The sequence below is a fragment of the Amblyomma americanum genome, chromosome 3 (genome assembly GCF_052857255.1).
Source record: "Amblyomma americanum isolate KBUSLIRL-KWMA chromosome 3, ASM5285725v1, whole genome shotgun sequence".
NCBI classification, from domain to species: Eukaryota; Metazoa; Arthropoda; class Arachnida; order Ixodida; family Ixodidae; genus Amblyomma; species Amblyomma americanum.
Genome location: NC_135499.1, coordinates 85,530,642 through 85,554,168, shown reverse-complemented (window position 1 = coordinate 85,554,168; position 23,527 = coordinate 85,530,642). Strand labels below are relative to the sequence as shown.

General features: G+C 47.5%; 1 protein-coding gene across 1 annotated transcript; it reads right to left on the bottom strand.

Annotated features, from left to right (window-relative positions):
• Positions 1 to 21,998: 21,998 nt before the first annotated feature.
• LOC144123122 (uncharacterized) lies at positions 21,999 to 22,859 on the bottom strand. Its single transcript, XM_077656024.1, has one exon. The coding sequence runs from the start codon at positions 22,832 to 22,834 to the stop codon at positions 22,073 to 22,075; it is 762 nt and encodes a 253-aa protein (XP_077512150.1). The 5' UTR covers positions 22,835 to 22,859; the 3' UTR covers positions 21,999 to 22,072.
• Positions 22,860 to 23,527: the final 668 nt, after the last annotated feature.

The window sequence follows — 23,527 nt, the reverse complement described above, 5'->3', positions numbered from 1 at the left end:
AGAGAGGGAAATAAATTTACTGCGGCGCTTAACTCTGCCACCTGTAACGATTCTAGCGTTAGGCTTCGTGTAGAGCGCAGCGTTCCTGCGGTTCCCTAAAGGGAACGCACAGCACCAGGGCCACCTGACTCAGGCCGCTGCTGAAGTCCGACGACCACGGTGTGACCCTATCGTTCAGAATAACAGCAACGCCTTGACGTAACGGCACGCGGATCTCCCCGCGCTCGGCAGAGAACTCGGGCTTCCTGTGGCCAACCTTGCTTGGCGCGCAGGAAGGAGCGAGCAGTTCTCGGGCGGCGGGCGCGCCGACGCGTGACCGACGGGAGATTCCGGCACGCCGCGGAGGCGCCCGTAGCGTCGTCGACGAGTGCGACGCCGGGAGTGTTTACGAGGGGGCGGCCACGGCGGATGCGGAGCGGGAATTTCTTCGGCCGAAACAGAGGAAACCGAAATGCCGCACGAGCGGCGAAAACAATCACCCACCGGCGGCGGCGGCGGCGGTCCCGTATCAAAGGCGGTGCGCTCTCCCGCCGAGCTGGCCAGGTCGGTCAGCGTCCGCCACTTGGACGCCCTCCTCCGCCGCTGGCCCCGCGCGCGCGGTTGAGCCAGAAAGTGGGGGGGAGGGTAGCTGGTTGAACGAAGGAGAGAGAGGGGGGCAGGAGGAGGAGGTTGGCGCAAAAGTCAAACACTGGACGTGCACGGCACGAAGACAAAACGAAGCGGTTCACGCACAAGACACGAGAGATGGGGAGCGGGGAGCTTAAAAAATAAAAAAAAAGGGGGGGGAGAGAAAGAGAGAGAGAGAGAGAGCCGGCACGCACAAACAGCGCGACCGGAGCAAATCTCCTTTTCGTGGCGCTTCGAGGTGCCAATGAAGCCAGGCCGCAAAGACACAGCCTCGCAGTGCCGCGGAGGAGGCGGCGCACGATACGCCTGGTTTTCTGTAATGCTGGAAACGTGGCTCGCTACCTTGCCAGATTTCCTTACCTTCTTCCTTTTCTTTTTGCGTTCAGTCTGTCCTACCGTACACTACCGCTTTCTTTTTCTTTCTTTCCTTCCTGTAAGAGGTGGGCGTACGAGGAGCGCATCCGCCGGGCGTCCGCTCCTCGCACACGATCGCTGCCGGGGCCAAGTTCTCCGGAAATAGGGAAAAGAATCGCCATTTCGCGTAGCGTAAGCCGTGCTCGGTTCATTCAGCCTCTCGCCGTCCCTCTCCCCCTCTAGCACACTCGGTCCTGCCGGACCTCTCTCTCCCCCTTGGCCTTGCGCTAGCCCCTATGCGCACCCACGGTGTCCGGGTGCAAGACGTGTACACGCGTACAACCTAACAAGGGCCGAAACGGCCAGAGGTGGCGGCTTAATTCATGACGTTCTGTAGTACACAACTACTCTGTACCCAGTCAACCACTGTAAATCCAGTGCACGTGCGACGTACAACCCTTTTCGAATATACAGACATCCGTGGGAGATCCGGCGATCTCCGACGGATCTCCCATGGACGTCCGATGGAGGTACAAGTGTAACTGGATCGATCTCCCACGGACATCCCATCCGGATATCCGAGGATATCCCCGCGGATCTAATGAGGCAATTCGCATGTCATGCCTTCTGTGCTTTCATGAAGCAGGCCTTGGTGATTGCAGCCAGTAATATATCTGTCAGTTTCCATGGACTTTGATTTCGGGCATTCTGTGTGCTTTCATACAAGTTCATGGGAACTGCCAGATATGTTACTGGCTGTAATCACCAAGGGCTGCAATCACCATATGTCGATCATATGTCAGATATGCACGCCTTTATGAAGAAACCGCCACAAAGCAAAATGTATCACTTTGAAGGCAATTTTATTAATGACATTAAAGCTGCTTTCAATCTTCAAGAAGAATTATTCAAGCTGCTCATACAAGCAGAAGTTTCATGCTATGGGAAGGGTTACTGTGTGCAGACAGTACTTTCTTGGTTGAAATTGGTTTTCCAAAAAGGGATGCTCTGAAAAAACGAACGAAAACACAATACTGTTGCTAAAAGGTCGAGCCAATTTTTTTAAGTGCGAGATACTGTAAGTAAAATTCTCAATGAAAGAGAATACCAGGAGATTTTCATAATTTTAGCCCAGACTTGCTGCAACATACAAATGCAACTCAGTGACGTGATAAGGGGTACACAAGCATTTACAAAGCATATAGCACGGAAAACAAAATCGGGCTAGTAGTCTACAATGCCACAGTGCCGACCGCAGCTTGCAAAGGCATATATTACCTTCGGGTTGCAAAGGTCTGAAAAGGGGTGGAAAACACGAGCAGGCAATTTTTTTCCAACCAGTTGCAGTAGAGAAGATAATACTACACTTTTGTTTCCTTACTTATAACTAAAATAGCATTCATTTCCCCTAATCATTCTAGGCTTTTGATTAAACTGCTTTGGCTAACATTACAGTACCGAAATGTTTTTTTTTCCCCAAGAACTCGCATCCTAAAAATTCTTACCCATCACTGTACAAGTACACTGCACAGAGCAAAGAAAAAGAAAGTGTCGATTACATGAGGGGAGGAAACTTGCAATGGAGTTCAAACTCACCTGCAGGCTGCTGCTGTACACTGCAGGTGCTGCATAGGTCATAGGTCAGTCACATCCACACTGCACAGCCAAGGAAGTAAAATATGAGAGAGCAACTTGTACTGCACTTTGTCAACATAAAGTTAGACGCCATGACGCAGCAAAACATGATCTTTGTTGACAGTATACCATGTCCACTAGGTTCACTGATAAAGACGCGTCCAGCACTAATAGCATATTTCATGATGCACTGCTCCGCCGGAGTAAGGGAGAAAGGTCTGCTCACAATCCAGGGACATGTAGCTCTAGGGGTGCCATATACAGTACTGCTACCTTGCTCAGCATTGAACTCTGTTGGCATGAACAGGTTTGACAAAGCTGTATCAATGCACTGCATGATCTGACTGCAATCAGTGCGCAGAGATATGAAGATAAGTGAGGAATGTGTGCGAAGTACTGTGCAGTTTCAAAGTAGCGTGCAGCAGATGTTTGGAAATATCCACTCGACAAGCCTAACAATGAAATAAGTCGATAAGGTGTAGAGGTAGACAACTTTTACATCATTTGCAGCTTAACTGTGCTTTCCATGACATGGCGTTGTTTAGGCACCAATACACTCCACACGCTGGCCAAATCCACACCGCAAAGGCAGTAAGAAACATTATTCTTCCCGAGCTTGTATTATTGAAGTTCAAGCGCGACGCTCTGGCTTCTGGAGCTTCGTGGTAGGCTCGCGAACGCGGGTAAACACGTTTGCGGCAGCTACCGCATCGTAATTGTAACTTCCACTCCAGTGCAAAGAAGTTGTGCAACAGAGTGTAATTGTGTTGCAGCGCTTCACTTCTCCCACAGCAACATCACCAAAGTAATTTTCAAGCACAGTTACTTACCTCGCAAGTGATAACACCAGGCCATTTATTTTATCCGAAGCAACAAATCGTCGGCGTCTCAGCAAGGGATCAGTTACGTCTCACGAGAGATTCAGGCGCAAAAGAAGGTCCTGTCGAGTGTATAGTTGACACACCATATTTCCAGCACAGCCAAGCAACCACACAACAAACAAATCGCACACTGTAGCAAAAATAAAGATTTAGAGAAGCACGTCGCAACGAAAAACGACGCAAATACAACAAAGACCGCGCCGGAACTGCTAACGGATTGGATTGGATCGACTTTTTGACCTATTGCCGCTATCGCTCTGCCGTGGCCCCTCGAAGGAGTTTTAGCTTCGATGGAAGGCTGCATCGCTGCATGCCTCGTTTACCTCGGTGGAATGCTGGAAAACAAAAGGGCATTTATTATGAGCACTGGTGCCAGAAAGTCATGCAATTAAATCCATGTTCTTTCGTATGAACACAATATTAAACTAATTGCTGGTATAGAAATTTGATCGGCTCAATCTTGTCATTTGCAAATTAAAATACCTTTTAAATTTATTGTCTGAGGAGAAACAAGAAAATGTATATTGATGTAAGCTCAAATTCCTAAACGGATATTCACGGATACCCGTCGGACGCCTGTCCGTGGATATGCGCCAGCCATCCGATAACGAATGTCCCTCGGACATACTCCGAATCTCCAATGCGTATATCCGGATATGGACGTCCGTAGGGATGCTCTACGGACATCCTTACTTGACACTGGAGATTCTGATCTTAATCGTACGTACCACGGATATCCGTGGTTGACTGGGTAGATCGAATGAACTTTATTCAGGTTCGCCAGCGTCAACCGAAAACCGGAAACAGGAAATCGTTACCGCCGAAATCAGAACACAAAAAAAATATTAGCTCGACTTACCTTCCTTCATCTCCTATGGGACAAGAAGCGTGGAAAAACAAGATAAAAACATTCCATAAACTGCTGATGTGAACGCCGGAGCTACCGTAAGTGCCTTAACTGCTTGACTTAATTTACATACAGGACGACCCTCGTTTCCGGTAACAAAAAAAAAATCACACTCAGTACATTATACCTTAAACAGCAAGTCCCCGAAGCCACGCTGTGCCGCATAGGTGCAGCCACTGATTAATTTCGGCGAACGCTTAGTGGAGTGTAGTTATGTGGAAAAGGGACAGAGCATGAGTAATTTGTGCCGCTCATGCGGCTTCCGCCGTCATTATATAAAGGGCAGCGCAAACAGGTCTCAGCTTCTTATGTCCTGCCATAACACTCATCTGGAAGTGACGTATGCGCAGATATTTTCATGTTAAATAATTTGGCATAGACCCACAGACGTTAGCAAAACAACGCATATTCGCGGGTTTTCCAAAACAGCTCTCGTCTCAAGCATTCATTGGCAGCGTTATTGGCGTTGTCTTTCTGTTAACAGGTCCAAGATTCGGGCCACATAAAGGTCATCTCATCCATGGATTCATACACCTGCAAGCACAGCTTGTTCGAATTTCCTCTTCGCCTCGAAACGTTTACTCCAGATGCTTTGTTAAGCGCTTCTCGATATGTATTGTCGGTCGCTTAAATACGAGTACGCAAGAGGCATCACCGTTTTTTCGCTTTGGCAACAAATTCTGCGACTTCAGCTGCGTTAACTGAATAAGGCTCAGCTTGTTGTACTTCGCAACGCAGAAAGTTTTTGAAAGAAGTGCGGACTGTCATGGGGCTCTCGTGGGAGACTGTCGTGGTCGTATGTGAGCCATCCACTGTAACTTCCACCGCTGCCCGATTGGCATGCTTGGAAAGAGGAACACCGCGCGTATCCTTGGGTGAAAGCTGCGCCAATTTTCGGCTTACTCTATAGCACGACGAAATGACAGGAATATGTTCTGTGCCAGCCCATGCACCTCCATCCGGAGGGCTCCTATTGCTAGGCCCAAATGACCCAGACCAAATCCGATCACATAACCGCAGGAGGTGCACCCACTCCGCAGCCGTCTATTAACGCGTCGATCAACACTGCAGCTCCGTTATTCTCATTGTTCAAAATGCGATCGTCTATGTTGGGAGAAGTGGCACACGAGCACACAGCATGTTTACACCGGTATGACTTTGGAGAGCTGCATGCTGAGCTAAACAATGCAAATATGATTAATCTGAACATTCCGGATCTGTGGAAAGGTTAATAAGTTTCACTTGATGGCATACTTTCAGATATAGCAGTATTAAAATGCATACAATATACCTTGGAAAAAATCTGTAGTCGGTACGGTCTGCCTTCCAGGTGGGTTAAGCACCAGCCCAGAGAATAGTTGCTGCTTGATGCCACGCATCAGGTGGCTGGTGCCCAGTTGGTCAGGCGTAAGCCACAAAGGCCGTGCGGGCCGTGCACAACAAAATTGTCCAGTCTGGTTCGTTATCAAGAGGAAATGTGAGCTAGAAATGCACTCTAGGAAATGCGTATCGCATTATGGGACGTCTCATAGATGGCGCTAGGCGCACTCGAATCTTGAGGATCCTCCGCGCCATTAGCCGCTTATAGGTATAAACAGCGCGCTCGGCTTCCTTTGCTCATTTTGACCGACCTGCGGGCCCACGGTGCTAAAGACGAGGTGGTGCCACCACGTGCTGCACAAAACGCTGGCACCTTTGCATTGGCAGATGCCGCCGCTCCATTGACGCTACTGTAATTAGTAAACTTTTGCTCCGGGCTTCTGCTTGGTGCCGTTATAATAATAGTAATTGGTTTTTGGGGAAAGGAAATGGCGCAGTATCTGTCTCATATATCGTTGGACACCTGAACCGCGCCGTAAGGGAAGGGATATGGGAGGGAGTGAAAGAAGAAAGGAAGAAGGAGGTGCCGTAGTGGAGGGCTCCGGAATAATTTCGACCACCTGGGGATCTTTAACGTGCACTGACATCGCACAGCCCACGGGCGCCTTAGCGTTTTTCCTCCATAAAAACGCAGCCGCCGCGGTCGGGTTCGAACCCGGGAACTCCTGATCAGTAGGCGAGCGCCCTATCCACTGAGCCACAGAGGCGGGTCTTGGTGCCGTTCTGGGGGAAATTTTGAAAATAAAACCCGGAAGTTCGGTTTCATGTTCACCCTCTTGTTGGGCGCCAGGCTCGCCGTACACTCGAAACAGGAATCAGTAAAAAGGGAGTAACGTGTCCTCTAGCGCACTGCCTTTGCTACTAGGCTAGCGGACAGCTCACTCCCTTTTTACTCCTATATAGGCGTATTCACGTTTAGATTGTGATATAGCGAAAATGGGCGCTGTTTTAAGTTTTGTTTTTCCATTTCAAATCCACGGCGTGTTTAATAGTTGCATGGTGTTCACCGGTTACGTGCCGCTGTCTCTTTCGGTCGCTCACTCTCGCAGGTGTTTCCTCACGGGCGTCGTTGTCATGTGTTCTCCCCGTGGAGCGGCGAACGAACTGCTCTCTCTGGTCTCTTCACAAGCCGAAGTTCTTGTGGCATGTATGCTGCACGTAAGCACATAAAAAAATGAGTAGGAACGTTCGTCCTCGCAGTGGAGGCCCTGCTGGTTGGGCTCCGGCGCAGCAAATAGAGCCCACTGCATGGTACATGGCTAGTTCTGAGTCGCTCTATCTGCGCAAACGTTTTCCCCTATGCGACGCCATTGCCGCAAATCTCGTGAAAAGTTTCTCACGCTGCCATTGCGTTCGAAAAATCGCTAATTTGTGTAAATTGCGAATAATGCGCTTTCCCTAACTTGAACTTGGTAGCCGTGCGCCGCTGCTAAGATCACGCTACTTTGAATAATAATAATAATAATAATAATAATAATAATAATAATAATAATAATAATAATAATAATAATAATAATAATAATAATAATAATAATAATAATAATAATAATAATAATAATAATAATAATAATAATAATAATCATAATAATAATAATATTAATAATAATAATATTAATAATAATAATAATAATAATAATAATAATAATAATAATAATAATTGGTTTTCAGGAAAGGAAATGGCGCAGTATCTGTCTCATATATCGGCGGACACCTGAACCACGCCGTAAGGCAAGGGATATAGGAGGGCTGAGATAAGAAAGGAAGAAAGAGGTACCGTAGTGGAGGGCTCCGGAATAATTTCGACCACCTGGGGATCTTTAACGTGCACTGACATCGCACAGCACACGGGCACCTTAGCGTTTTTTCCCCATAAAAACGCAGCCGCCGCGGTCGGGTTCGAACCCGGGAACTCCGGATCAGTAGTCGTGCGCCCTAACCACTGAGCCACCGCGGCGGGTAAACTTTGCAGGAAACGAAAGTTTACTACTTGGGCGGCGCCAGAGGCTAGGATCTGAACTTCGAGCGCCAAGCATACAGGCCCCGAAAATGTTCACTTACTGCTTCTCGTTTCTGTACAGCCTTCAGGGGGACAAGCGGGATGGTGAAAACGTGTGCATTTTTCTATAATTTATACTAGTTCAGTAGCTGCACTGTTTGTGTTCGTGTGTTTGTTTTGACGCGTACGCGCGTGCATGCATGCATCCACAGGGACGTTCGAGTCTAAAACTTCGTCTGTCTCAGAAACAGCGGCCACCGCGTTCACGGGAGCGCGTTCCAAAAACACGAACTCACATTGAACGTTATTTTCGCCCAAACGTATACCAAGCCATAGAAAAATATTTATATACGCATATATTTCAGCAGCGCAAAACTAGAAAGTGACAGCTCTGCAAAAGCAGTCTTTGCTGAAGAACTTAGGAGCGGTTGTGCATTCAGGCGCGCCGCTGCAAATACATTAGGCAAACACCAAAACGCAAACGTTATTCAGTCTGCCCGCATTCTCCAAAACCTGAAACATGGAGAACGCGACACGCGGCAAATTTCTCTCGGTGCGCGTAAGCCAGCCGCAAAAGGCGCTTCGCGTCGATCGAAGTAGCTGGCGTCTGCATTGAGTGGGCAGGCGGCGTAGCGTCCTTCGCGCGGAGCCTCCCGTGAAAGGAACCCGCTGCATACGGAACACGCTCGTTCTTGTGCATAAAGACGAGGAGGTGCTGGGCTGCCGCTTTCCCTCTTGGAGCCGTCGAGAAAACAAAAGCCCCGCCGTTGAGTGCGCGTGCTGGGCGGGAGAGTGAGCCCGAGGTGACGGATTGGGTGAAGGGGCGGGTGAGGGAGTCAGCGAGAGGCGCAGGAGTGAGAGGAGAAGCCCACCGTGCACACGCCCACGCACTGAAGCAACGCAAATGAACGCGGCAAAACGAACGCTGAGAGAGGGGGAAGCGCGCCGGATGGGGTGGGTGCCCGTGGCGGCGGCGGTAGCATAGCGCACTGAAAGAAACGGTCGATTAAACGGTGGCGCGCCGATGCCGTGTGTTTTGTCAGCTTAATTATACCGCGCCGTTTGCCAAATGGAGAGAGCGGCGTGACAAAAGTGCGCCCCGTAGCTTGCTGTATTTTTGTCCGCCATTTTGTTTCCTGTTTGCTCGTTCGATCTACGCGCTAAAAATGTGCCGCGGAAATCAACAGCAACAGAAGAAAAGCGCGGGAAACGCACGTGCGCGAGCTTTTAACGCGGGAAGTAGGTGGCAATTATTTCGCTCTCCGAGACAGCCAGTGCAAATGTGTCAGCCCGGCGGGGCTTCTAAGTTGGGGGTGCAGTAAGCGCTTTCCCTTCCCGCGTCATACCTCTCTCTCTCATCTCCTGGCGTGCGCTCGAATAGTACGCAGGTATAGGGAGGCATTAGCGTTTATGAAGCGAACTATCATGAGCACTGATGCGACTCACTTCAGGTCTGTAACCAAAATTCTCCCGAGACTGAGTTCAATCGCGGATACGCAATGACGAAAGCAAGAGGCGCTGCTAAACATACGTCACGCCTTCTATGCCCTGGGTCATCGTATCCTGCACCGGCTACTATCTAAAGAGTTATCTCTAGCGGCTGACATATTGCTTCTCCTATTCATTCGCCAAACTGCCCTAATGCGAATAGGGCGTCCCCACGTGGTAAACAAATCGACTACCATTTCACAGGAAAAATTAATCCAGTGTCACTGAGGACATCTGCGTCGCATTACTGTTATTAGTAAAATGTGATTCCCCGGCCCTTTGTGAGCGCGTCTACGTTTGTCCGACGTAAAAGGCACTTTTACGGCTCAGAAAAATAAGATTTTATAAATATGAGTATACACTTAAGGTCTGCCTTAAGGGTATGACGCGGTAGCATTATAGGGGGTAATTCCCATATGCGCGGAATTGGTCATTCCCGGCTTTATATTCACAGATGTGTTTGGAGTTCTCGTTCCACTCCTGGCTGAGTGTCGCAGCGATGCGCCACGGCCCCGCGATGGCAGGGCAGTGGCCACCGGTGGGGCACCCGAGGTTGCACTTCCCGAGCAACCTCCGGCGACCAATAGTTAATTAACCGCGACCTGCCACATTGGTCACTTTGCTCACAATCCAGTGGGCAAGTTGTGCGTAGGTCACTAGGTCACGTAACTTATAGGTGGCCCACATAGGTTGCTGCTCGGGATTTTTTCACTCACCACGCGAACGACGAAGCCGGGTTTTCTGCAGAACGGGAGCCTTACCGCTAACGCGTTAAAATTCCTTTCACACTGCATTCACAGTTGTGAAGTCTAGACAACGAAGGACTGGTTGCCGCCGTTTTGGAGTGAATGACGGGGTTGTATAGCCTCTGGGATCCGCACAAAAATTTCGACGTCGACGCAGGAAGGTTACTGTATTTCGTTTCGTGGTCTTTTTCTCGCTTATAAAAGCTCTGTTTTCGGTGGAATGCCGCAATCTAATGGATGCATGCCGAATTCAATTTACCCTCCGCGATGCTTTACCATTCCAGCCTGTACGCCACCTGCAGTCCCTGATGTCCCGCACCTGAAGTGAGGACTGACCGCGAACCGAGCTCGGCATTCGGATAGGGAAAGGGTCCTTGTAGTGTTTCGGCTCAACATTAAGACATCGTGAAGTAGTGCTACAAACTAGCCCTAGTTTTGAGTTTTAGGGTATGAACGCTGTTATCGATATGCAGCCTTAAGAGTGGAAACCAGTAATACGCGTGTAAAGGGCCTAATGTGGTCATGCAGTGGGCAATCATTCAGAAATTTCGACTAACTTTAACCTGAAAAAACAAAAAAAAAACTCTCTTTTTATTACCGCTCCATTTAGTTTCCTCAAAGAAAGCCATTTGATCAGTATACACTTTATTACTTGAATAAACAAGCTCACGACAGTTTTACAGACACTTTCCGTTTTGTAATTTTAAAAAAAGAGAAATTGTAAAATTCGTGATAAGCCCGTCTCAATAATTGCATTTGCATATTATGTCTGGGCATCCTAGTAACATGGAGACGATTTTTAACCACTTTAAGCGAAAAATCTGCTGATAGGTCCCCGGACCGGAAGTGACATGGCCCGCAATGTCACATTTCGTTTATATAGTGATTCCTTTGTGTCAACCTTCATATTTTCATAACCAGTCAGATGTTTTCCTCGATTACAAAGAGCAGTTAACTAGACCTCGTTCTTGCCTTGTTAGGTACCAAGAGGTGCCATATTTGAAGAATATGCATAAGTTTGAAAGAATCAGCAAATGCGATTATTGGAAATTCGGTTTGTCTTTATACGATTAACGTCCCAAAGCGACTAAGGAAAGCTATGAGGGACGCCGTATACTGGAGGGCTCCGGAAAACGTCGACCATTTTGTGTTCTTTAACGTTTTCTGACATCGCGCAGTAAACGAAAATTGCGGTTTCGAACCCCTAGCGGCGGTTGCATTTCGATGGAGGCGAAATGCTTGAGACCCGTGTACGGTGCGATGAGAGATGACAATTAACGTTAAGAACCCCGGGTGGTCGAAAACATCCGGAGCCCTCCATTACGGCGTCCCTGATAGCCAGAGTCGCTTTGGGACGTTAATCCTATAGAGCCAAATGAAATGTCCCATAATCCCATTTGCTGGCCCATGCAAATCTATGCACATTTTTCAGTATGAGAGAGAGGGGGGGGGGGGGGCGTTTTAATGAATACTGGAAACGTGTGAACAGTAGTTAACCTGGTATGCTACTCCAGATGAGGGCGAAGGAAGGGGGTGAAGGAGAGAGAAAATAAACTGAAAAAAGAAAACGTGAAGCCTACAGAACTCTCAAGCACTCACGAACACACAGAATGGTCAGTAGGGATACCACCGCAGGATTACGGAACAACTAAGCGCCTCTTCGGGCTCTCTTTTCTATAGGTCTCGTGGTTAACTGGAATAAGTGTGCCTGCATCCTAGACAATAAAGAAGCTTGCACCATCTACAAGCGACAAAATTCGACAATGAGTGTCGCCACCAGCGTCCTCAACCAGCCTGTGGAGGGCGTCGCCATGAGGAACAACTGACATGTGCGCCATTCTAAGCTCAGCTTTCGCTGCACGAGGTCGAGATGTCATCGTTGGAACCTGCGATTACAGCCCGAACATTCAGGCTGGCTGCCTTTTAATGCTCACGTGTGCTCACAAAACTTTTGTGTCTTAGTTGGCGCTCCTTCAACGTTGAGTGTTTTCATCTTCATTTCTCCTTCTCGTGTGTTCTTCAAGCTATTTGAAGGAGCCATTTGAAACAGCTTGCTGAGCCCCTTAGTTATGCAGTCGAACCTCGTTATGACGTAACGTTTTATAACGAAATAATGGATATATCGAAGGAATGACAATTCTCCTGGAAAGCTCGGTCAACGAAGCTATATACGGCTCTAACGAAGTAATTGCCAAGCATCTTCAAGTCCGTTATAACGAGGTTTATTAAGTTATATAGGTGGGTGAAGCACTAGCAAGGTGGAAGAACAACGACAAAAATTGATAAAAGGGACCCATGAAACGCTCAGTCGCCGATTGTTCATCGCTCGTTGTCATTTCATATGCAGAGTCAAGCACGGTGGTAACAATCAGCGCTGCACGCAAATAGAACTGAAAATTGCACCAACAACTACAGCAACTCTGAAGAACGGGCAGCAATGCCGAATCAGTGGTCTACCTTTGTCAGCGTTCCCTGCGCTCTCCTAGCGTCGCTGCTATCAACAAACAAATGGAAGGCAGTCAGAGTAGTAGCTCCCGTGCTGGCAACACTCAAGAGGCTGAACAGTGAGTTTCCATTTTTTTTTTTACTATAAGGTTCTTTCAGCGCTACTGTAGGAACCTCACTGGCTCATCCGCACTGCAGTTGCGTGCAGGTCTCCGACGCCGCGTACGCGCCGGGGCCCCCTCCCGTGCGTTGTTTGCCACCGGCCGCCACAGCGGGGCGCTGTCGGCGCCGAACCGAACAAAAAGCAGCTCCTCGATGATGGTGGCTGAGCCGCCTTTGTTCATCGGACGGGAGCCGCGCAGTGTCTCCTTCGCACGCTTTCACTCGCATCGCTTCCGCCGTGGCTCTTTGCTTCTTTGTTCCGCCTTCATTTGCAGCGTGCCCAGAGTGGGACTGGGGGATGCGTCCATCTGGGAGCCTTCCCATTTGCCGACTTGGTTTTAATCATTGCCCCCGCAGTATCGCATCGGTATATATGCCCCGGGATTTATTTTAGCTTTGCTGCGCGGACGCGATCCGCCTCGTGTAGCCGCGTCGGTGCGTGCACCTTGGCACGTCGTGCTTAGAGTGCGCTCCGTTAGGTGGCGTGCGCCGCGGAGACCGGTGGGGACAAGAACAAAGGAACGAGCTCGAAGGTGTGGCCGGTCCACCCATCAGTGAACGTATATGTTAGCGCAGAAAAAAAAAACATAGCAATACACCGTTAGAAGGAAGAAAAGAAAGACAAAAAAAAAGGAGAACAAACGAACGCGAAATGGAGAGTGGATGCTGTGGTAGCACGCCATGGCTTCGGCCTCAGCTGAAGACAGGAGGGAGTGCGTATATATGCCGGCAACACAGCGAAAATGACAGATGAGTGGAAGGCAGCAGAACTAACGGCGTAAACAACTACTGCGTATAACGAAGAAACCCCCTCGAATTAGCCATTCACGTACTACCGCAGAGCTAGTGGGCCCCGCGTTAGGTCGACAGTGCACGTAGAGAGGAAACCGGAGTCCACCAAGGCAGTGTAGATTGCTGAGGTAAAGCATTAAAGCGAAACAGACGTTGCGCAATTTATTGTCAGAACGAGAGCAAGCACGTCGTCGTCGAAACAGCGGGCTCATCTTATCAACGACGTGCCGCGGTGACCGAGGCGTTATTAAACGTGTTCTCACTTCGAACCGTGCTTTGGAAGGAAAAAAGTAGGTATTACAAGTCAAAGCAGCGCCGTGAGCTATGATACACACTAGCGTATTTCTTTGGGTTCATATCTACCAACCGTGGTGGTTCTACGCGCACCGAATTCTGACAAAACGAGCATTTATTAATCTTTTTGTGAAGGACAAACCAGCCATGGCAGCTAGTATCATCCACGTTACCTCGGGCTCGGTTCAGGCGACTTCTTGAGTTTGAACATGATTGGTACTTTAAAATACGCGCGTGACCTTCCCTTTACATCTATTTGGCACGCATCGTTTCGTGCAGCTCATGCTTGTTTATAACCTCCGGCTTGCAGCATCCACTTCAAGGTCCAAATGCAACATCTCCCTGTGGACGTTAGGACAACGAACGACCTAAACATGACAATCAACGACAAGACGGGGTATCATCGGCGCCACACCGAGTGATATTTTCTCAAGTTTGTCATTTCCTCGCATTAATTTCCGGCCCAGTCGCGAAGGTGTTTTTCACCTGGGTCTTCATCTCGGGTCTGAAAAGCGATCCACGGCGTTCACGGGACCGTGCGGGTGCTGCAGTGAACACAAGGCTACCTCCGTGTATTAGCTGGATATCAAGGCGAACCGAAAACTGGAAGCACTGAACGGACAAGAAAAGAGCGCCAAATGACAGCGCGATAGGAAGAACGCGGTGCCGCGTTTTGTTGAGAGAAGGCGTCCCGCATACGGCGAGGCCGATTCAAGGGCGGCCTTCGGCTGTCCGTCTCCGGGAGTAAAAACAATCGCCTCCGACGGGGCCCTCACTTGGGCGACGTATATCTGCCGGAACGTCGCCCCTCACTTATCGCCACTTATAGCTGGAAACCGGGGTAGGGATGGCCGTGCGAAGATTGAGCACCGTGAGTGAGTCACGCTTACTTGGCCACGGTGAGCCCGTAAGTTATTGGAAGTGTTTGACTTGAGCGCCTGCCATCGGTGCGCACGCGATTACGGCGGCGGGAGTGAAGTCGGCCCTTTGTTTCTGCGTTCCCCGTGCGTTGCCGCTTCGGTAGTCGTTCCTTGCTGCTGTTTTTGCGGCCACATCCTAGCGAGGTTGTTTTGCGGGGATCAGGGCTTGTTTCACTTTTCCTCCGCCACAACGCATCCCGGCATGGCGCCGAAAGAAAAAGGCGACACGGTATTCGCGCGATTCCAACTCTCAGCTGCTCGGTCGGAAGGCGAGGGGCATACCGAGGCCTGGATGCTTTAATGACGGCACCACGCCAACATACGACGGGCTCATATTAACCATATTGTTCGTGTGACATCGCTGGTTTTCTACATGTCTTTCGCTTCCAACTCTGAATTTCTTCTGTGCGGTGCGTGGTGAATGGATTCTTTGCTGTCTTTACATATATAAGCAACTCTTGCTGTGTCTGCATTTCATGCGTGAACAGCTATTGCAGAATTTCTTGCAAGACTGAGCAAAGAAACCACGCGTTTTGTTGGAGACCACCGACGGAGCACCAAGAGCTGCGCAGTATGTGTCAGAACGTCGTTTAATTATTTTAATTCGCCAGCTATTTCTTGTAATACTTGAGAGGAACAATATCCTACCGTCGTTTAGGACTCCCTTTTATAAAATAAAAAACAAACAAACAAACAAACAAAAAAGATATGTAAAGAAAGTAAGGGAATGCTTGCCACAACAGGGCTCTCACCGGGTTAAACAAATGAAAATAAGTAGATGACCGGGAGGGGAAACAGCCTTGTGTTTGCGCTTCTTCCCCTCTTTTGTCATGTTACACTAACTAGCCCGCAACAGCACCCTTAGGAAAATAAGTAAACAGGTACTACAAAAGGCAAAACAGAACCCAAACTGTAACTTAAAATCAAACACTGATTTGAAAAACAGGCACGGTATGCCTGCGGTGGAACGGAAAAGCGAACGCCAGTTGGTGTTGTAAATGCTTAATGATCAAAATGAGTATGGGACCCGTGGTTGAAGATCCTCCCCATTTCAGGATTCCATTGATAAAATCTGCTATGGCGGCCCTGTTCACAAGTCATTTCTGGCCGTCAGGGCCGGCGTTGAGCAGGGTGGCCTCGCGCTAGTTATAGCGGTTGGGGAAGGGATTGGGGATGTGAGCTTGCTTTTCTCTCAGGCCCATAGCATGTGGTACAGATACGCAGTTTCATCACAAGGCCGACATTCTGGCCTGCAAAGTTCTGGGTATACCAATTGTGTAGTGATTTGGGCGTGTGAAAGCTGTTGGCTTGTATCTTTATTGATGTTATTTCTTTGTCCTTGCTTAATTCTTTCGAGGTCTCGGGAAATTGTGGTCGTTCCAGCCTGCACTTCTGTATGATTTCAGCAAAGGCGTAGAGTGACACATCACATATAGTTATGATCATTCTGCGACGGTGCCCGGGGTAGTAATTCATGGGCGAGGTCGTCCGCAAGTTCGTTGCCCCGTACCCCTTGTTGTCCAGGGGACCATTTTATGAGTGCTGCTTCAAAGTAAGTAACCTTGAGGATCCGAACGGCCTCTTCACCGACTGGGTTACACACGCAGGATGTTGGCTGATGCCTAAAAAAAAAATGAAAGTCAGGTGGCATGTGCCATTCCAAGAAAGAAAAAGAAAATTGATGAAATAAAGCGTCAGGACCTTGCAATTAAAGCGAAAAGACAGGTTACTGGTCGGAATATATACCACCTGAAAACCATTGGGAATACCAAATAAGAAACGAGAGCCACAGAATAAAGAGAAGGCGTATTCAAACTGCGAGAGGGAAAAGAAAAAAGATAAGATAAGGATTGTATGTGAAGGCAAATGCAGTTGGATGCAGAAAAGCCACTCTGGCTTGCGACAAGCCTCATTAGCGAAGAACTAGAAGAGGGAGAATTGGTCCAAGCTAATTGGCTGGACATGACTCTCTAGGCGCGCTGTATCTGCTCCGAAAAAAATGAAGACGAAGTACGGCAGCAGTGCCTTTTATACGAGTTTTATAGGTGGAAAAAATATCTCTAGTGAGGAAAGCTGAAAACATAAGCAGCTTAGAAACTCCATGGGAAAGAGAAAGGAGAGGAATAGGGGAAAAAACACGAGAGATTCGGCACTTCAGAAAATCACTCTGACTTCTATCACACAGCATTAAATAAAGGTTAAATATTTATTTAAAAATACCTTTCATATAAAACATCGAACTGTTAGTATGTACAGGTTGTCTGTCGATAACTTCAAACGTTTTTTTTCTGCAAATTTACGGATCCCTGGCTGATGGACTCCTTAGGGGTATTCTCATTAAAGTACACCAATGATAGTTCGCCTGTTAGCAGCACAGCTTGTCGGAATAACATTCGAGTTTTTTTTCTTTCTAATTCTGCTGAACACTTGTACTCCTTGCAGTGGGTAGACATACGTGCATTTCTCATGGCCCGTATCGCTGCCACCACCATCCATAGGTAGGTGCCCTTACACTGCCTCCAATATCTTGCTTACTCTCGTTCGCTGTTGTTTAACAGTATATTTATTCGTGGTAATTTCCAGCCTTACATCTTCACTCTGCCAATTTATGGCCCAACTGAACTGCGTAAATCATTTCCCTTAGTTAGAGACTTCGGAATGTTATTACTGAATAGGAAGGTTCTCAGGTGTCACCATTAACTGGCACTCAATGTTTCCAGCTGAACTGTCTGGATATCAATCCTCGACACAGAGGGAATAAGAACTGATGCACAGTAATATACTCTCTTCACCCGAACGACAGCTCTCTGATTGGTAGCTCCCCATTCAAGCTGTGCTGGCAAGCTGTCGCTGAGCTTTCATAGTATATTTATTTGTGTTGTAAACGAGGTGTAAACCAGATTGGGCGACGTATTAATTTATTGCAATAATGGCATACGCCGTACGCAAGACAGTCAAACGAAGAACTGGGAAGGTTATGAACACACAGAAAAAAATTAAAACAGAACGTACACAATATCAGCAACTTTAGTCCAGCATGAGGCATTCGGAATTAAACACCAAAAATGTCACCCATCATGCAAGTTTTCGCATGCTTTATCCATACTTTCGATTTTCAGAGTTTAAATGAGCATATATTCGTCTTCCTTCAAACTGTGTTACGCCACTCTCTTCAGCCTCCACCTATCGAGACCCACCAATGCGCTGTTGCTTGCAGGGCGCCGGTCGTGTTTAATTTGTCCAGCATGACATGGAGTCGATGTGCAGTCATGGACAAATTTTGGGGGGATGCTGATTCCCGGGAAAAAATTTATTGCGGCGTCGTTAGGCACACGAGGTGACTGAAATGCATAGAAACGCGAGGAGACATGCGTGCTCCATTTGGTGAAAAAGTTCCATCTGACTGGAGGCAACGCAGAAATAAAAATTTTTCCGCGAGTCCGCGTCCCGCAAATTTTTGTATGCGACTGTACAGGCATGATGAACAAAGCGTTTTTAACATTCTGTGCACAAGCGCTTCTCGATTCCGCGGTCTTGTGTTATTTACGCTTCATTTGGCATGATCCGGGGTACATAGAATCGAGCTGCCACGTCCTACGCTCTGCATGCGTTGCACTGATTACGTTGATCCCGTCCTGAGCCGTAGAAGTCGCCCGTCGGCTTGGCCTAGACTTTCATCTCCCGCAGCGGTTCCTCCTTCGCAGTAAGCGCCAAAGCTGTCATTGCCAACCACGTCGGACGCTTTCTACTTCCTCCCCCCGTACCGTGTGCGTACGCGCGGCGGCTCCATCAAAGACAATGGAGTGGCGATGCTCGAAGGCATAGAGCTGCGAAAAAAAAGGAGGGAGTGTGACTTGCGCGCTCCTGGAAGAGACAAAGAGGCTCATTGAGGCGCCTCATCTTCGTCGAGTGTGTAGCCCCACAACACGGCGCCGCTGAAGATGGGGCAGTGGGCAAGACACGCCGATGAGAGGCACTGGTCCACTTGAAGTCGGAGGTGAGAGAACGTTGCGCTTTCCCAGGGGCCACTACTGCGCGCGCGGTTTCCTTTGATCCGCTCGGATGGCCGCACTGGCGCAGCCGGCGTGTACACCCGCGCCTCGAAGTCGCCACCGAAGGTGTCTGCGAGCAGGCGACCGCGCTGCGGGAACCTACGAGTGCGGGGCTGTGGACAGAAGAAAGCGGCTGGTCGTTCCGGCCGATCAGTCCCGTGTAAGTCGGTGGAAGCGGCCATGTGTGCGTGCGCGCGAGTTCTTGGATGCAGAAGACGAATGAGTCTGGGGGGGGGGGGGGGGGGGGGAATCCCCGCCGTCGATCATCGGGCGCCGTGACATGCTACAATCAATCAATCAAAGGAAGCTTTATTTCATAATTCAAAAAAAAATTGTACAAAATATTTGGACCGATAGCCTACATGGCTAGTGTCCGGTCCAATACAAATCAAGTCATTTAGGCAACCACATAAATATGTAAAGTGAGAAAAAAATGAAAACAGCGAATTAACACAGCAAAAGCATCCAGTGTCCGATCGCATGCAAAAACAAGGCATTTTGGCAAACGTACAAGGAAGGTATACACCGGCATTTTAAGAAACACAGAAACACAAAAAGGGAAATCACATGATTACTTGATTAAGCAAGAAATACAATTTAGAAGATAGTTTAAAATTTCTGGCAAGCTTTATTTCCAATGGCAATGTATTCCAGACTTTCGTCCCAATGAACTCAATTAATCTCTCACCGTATGTGTTGTGATGGATCGGAAGATTAAAATTACCATTGGCAGCATGTCTTGTGTTGCGAACAGGAAAAGTGAATAAGCTCATCGGGAGTGGAGAGTTAGTTGTTAACATGCAGTTTACTAGAAGGGAGATTTTGTAGTCGCGTAGGGCGGAAAATTTTAGTACTCGAACTTCTTCAAACAGATTGTTAGTAGGATGATGCAATGGAGAATATGTTATAATCCTTAGTGCTCGCTTCTGTAACCGTTGCAGAGGTGTGAGATAAGTTGAGTATGTGTGGCCCCATGATTCGCAGCAATAACTCATATGACAATGAACGAATGAGAAGTACAAGCTTCGTAATATGTTGCGAGGAAAGTATTTTCTAGCCTTAATAAGGACGTAGCAACCAAACGCAGCTTTATTACAAACGCTGTTCACTTGATTCTTCCAGTTAAGGTTATTGTCAAAGATAACACCAAGATATTTAAATGAAGGAACTGATTCGATTATACAATTGTTCAAGGAAATCCTAATATGGTTAAAATCAACGTTTCTTCTTCTTGTATGGAAGACGACATATTTAGTTTTCGCAACGTTCAATGTTAATCTATTGTTACTGAACCAGTTGGAAACAGTCATTAAATCCTGCCTCATGTCGTCTTGCATCGCAGAAACCGATTTACCTGTGAATATGAGGGCCGTGTCGTCTGCATACATGAGAACCTGCGAAAGCGAGACTGAACCTGGAAGATCATTTATATAAATGGAAAACAGTAGAGGCCCCAGGACAGATCCTTGGGGTACTCCGCATTTTATATAGCTATATGTAGATTCAAGGTTGTTAATTACCACTTTCTGTTGTCGACCTGATAAGTAACTGGTGAAAAATTGCAGTGTGTCATCAACAATCCCATAGGCGGCTAGTTTCCTCAGTAATATTGGATGTGATACAGTGTCGAACGCCTTCTTCAGGTCTAAAAATATACCAATTGCGATTTCGTTTTTATTAAGAGCTGAATTTATCAACTGGGAAAGCGTTAGAACGGCTGTAGAGGTCGACCTGTTTGGGACGAAACCGTGCTGCTGGTGACAGATGATGTTATACTGACTAAGGAATATTTTTAGTTGAATGGCAATTAGTTTCTCAAAAAGAGTATTTAGAATGCTTAGTACAGATATTGGACGATAACTACTTGGGTTGTTTTCGTCTCCAGATTTATAAATAGGCACAACTTTCGCGATTTTTAGAATGTTTGGGTAGCAACTAGTCTCTATAGCATGGTTAAATATATGGCATAGTGGGTTGGACAGAATGTCAATATTATGCTTTAAAACGGCAGTCTGAATACTGTCGTGCCCAGCCGCTTTATTAACTGGCAGTGCGCTTATTACAGATGTAATTTCCTCGACAGTGACTGCATTTAGATTAAAATCGGTGTGGACAACTCTGGGTAGGGTAGTGGAGGCGGACTGAAAAGAGAACTGGTTTGCAAGAGATTCACCAACATTGGAGAAGTAGCTATTAAAGTCATTGACTACCTGTACGGAGGGGTCGTTAGGGGTAACGCGTTTCTTTGGTCCAAGTCCTGTGACGTCCTTAACAATTTTCCAAACTTGTTTCGAGTCAAGGCCAGGTTTCGTGACTAAATTACTGTAATACATTTTTTTCGCTCTCCTCATCATCGTAACAGACTTATTCCTATAAAGCTTGAATTGACCGTGATAATAATTGTTTGTTTTGTTTTGCTTCCATTTGTGATAGAAGGAGTCTTTTTTCTTTAGAACCGCAAGTATATGATCAGTTATCCACGGGCACACAGCTTCTTCGTAGTTACGTCGTGTGCATTCGCGCTTGGATTTCATTACGGCATTTGATACGCAGCGGATAAAATTTTCACACTCTATATTCACATCACTGTCGTACAATTTCACAAAATCAATGCTCTGCAAGAAGTTTCGAACGCAGGCGTAATTTACTCGAGTTCTTTTGTCTCTAGAATACGTTTTGCAATGCGGATATAAGTAAGTGCGTGGTAAACACATGAAAGTCGGACAGTGATCAGCAATAGCTATATCACAAACGCCAGCGCGTACAGTCATTTCATTGTTGCAGAACATATGATCAATAAGGGATGCAGATGTCTGTGTTATACGAGTAGGTGAGGAAATAACGTTTTTAAGGTTAAATGACTGCATGAGAAGCAGGTAGTCGCACTCGGAACATCCATCTTTTAAAAGATCGATGTTGAAATCACCGCATATAACAAGTGGAGTATTGGTTGTCATTAGTGGGTTGAAGATAGTTTCCATATCCGAGAGAAAGTCCTTTACGCTTGCGTTGGGAGGCCGGTATACCACACCAATGTTAAGACCACAGCCGAGGTGTACAAAAAGAGATTCGACAGACTGCTTACTACATGAGCTATCTTTTACAACCTGGTAATCAACACTATTCTTTATGAAAAGCGATACACCCCCACCGCGTGATTGGCGGCACCTTGGTAAAGATATCATGGCATATCCGGGTATTTCAGCGGTTTCATTTTCCTTTAACCATGTTTCTGTAATTGCAATAATGTCATAATGAAAGGAGAATTGTGATAAATAGGAAAGAAGAAGGTCTAAATTTTTATGTATGCTGCGGATATTACAATGCAAAATAGATATGTTTTCCCTTTCTATCCAGGTTTGCTCGATTTGCTTTACACAAACAGCCATTGTGTTAGAGAACTTGTCGCAAGTCTTCTGCACTTGTCACGTGAAGAACATGTGAGTTTTCAACTTTGCGCATCAAAATTTTTCCGTCTGACACCCACGTGAACTTCCATTTTTTCTCTTTCTTTGCTTTCACCGCCATTCCCAGCAATACTTTATTAGCAGGACATAAGTGCTCATTCACAAAAACGGGCGTATTGCCTTCAAAACCCAACTGAGAAACATTAAGCCTTTGCTTCTTTGCAACTTTCAGAATTTTATCCCGCACTGTACGGGAAAAAAATTTGACAATTATGTTCTGTTCATCTTTTTTCTTTGTAGGTACACGATGAATAACTTCAATGTCAGACTCGACCACTTCAGTGTTCAGGCATCCAGAAATCGTTTTCATGGTGGAGATGAGGTTCTCGTCCGCAACCACAGGAACACCCTTTATCTCCAGGTTATTTCGGCGACTGTATTGTTGCATATCAGTCAACTCTCTCCTGACTTTCTTTAATTCTGATGTCAAATGGGCGTTAGTACTCCTTATTGCCTCATTTTCTGCTTTAGTGACAGCAAGTTCTTTCCTCATCTCCACCATTTCCGATCTGAAACCCTCGAACTTTTCATTGATCAAGCTCATAGATTCTTTCAGCGATTGTAACTCTGTTTCAATCACCGTTTTCACCGTATCTTTCAGTTCTACATGCTTGGCATCAAAAAGAGCGGATAACTCATTCAGGGCCTTTGCTAGTTCCTTGATCGTTGACGGCGCTTTATCAGACATGATTCTCGCCAAAAGTGGAGCAATCCAGCAGCCAGAGATACGCTCTTTAACTTAACAGGAAAAGACTTCCAGCACGTACCTGCACAGAAGGAACGGGGGGTTAACCGCTGCCCAGTCTCGCGGCTGCCTGGATTGCTCCAAAATGACGACCCCCGTCGACCAACGCAGTCTTTTATAGCTGAGCGGTGACGTCAGACCAGGCCAGACGCGTCAAGGGGGAGTTTCCGCAGGAACATCTTGCGCCGACACGTGTGTACCACCGCAACAGCACAGTGATGTGGCAGGGATGAGGTGACGATGGTCCGGCCGCAAAAACACTTGATCGCCGTCGAAGCTCTGCACAGAAGGAACGGGGGGTTAACCGCTGCCCAGTCTCGCGGCTGCCTGGATTGCTCCAAAATGACGACCCCCGTCGACCAACGCAGTCTTTTATAGCTGAGCGGTGACGTCAGACCAGGCCAGACGCGTCAAGGGGGAGTTTCCGCAGGAACATCTTGCGCCGACACGTGTGTACCACCGCAACAGCACAGTGATGTGGCAGGGATGAGGTGACGATGGTCCGGCCGCAAAAACACTTGATCGCCGTCGAAGCTCTGCACAGAAGGAACGGGGGGTTAACCGCTGCCCAGTCTCGCGGCTGCCTGGATTGCTCCAAAATGACGACCCCCGTCGACCAAGGCAGTCTTTTATAGC

Bases quoted from the DNA above. Each gene is read 5' to 3' on its own strand.
- LOC144123122 (XM_077656024.1), bottom strand. From the start codon at position 22,834: ATGTCTGATAAAGCGCCGTCAACGATCAAGGAACTAGCAAAGGCCCTG.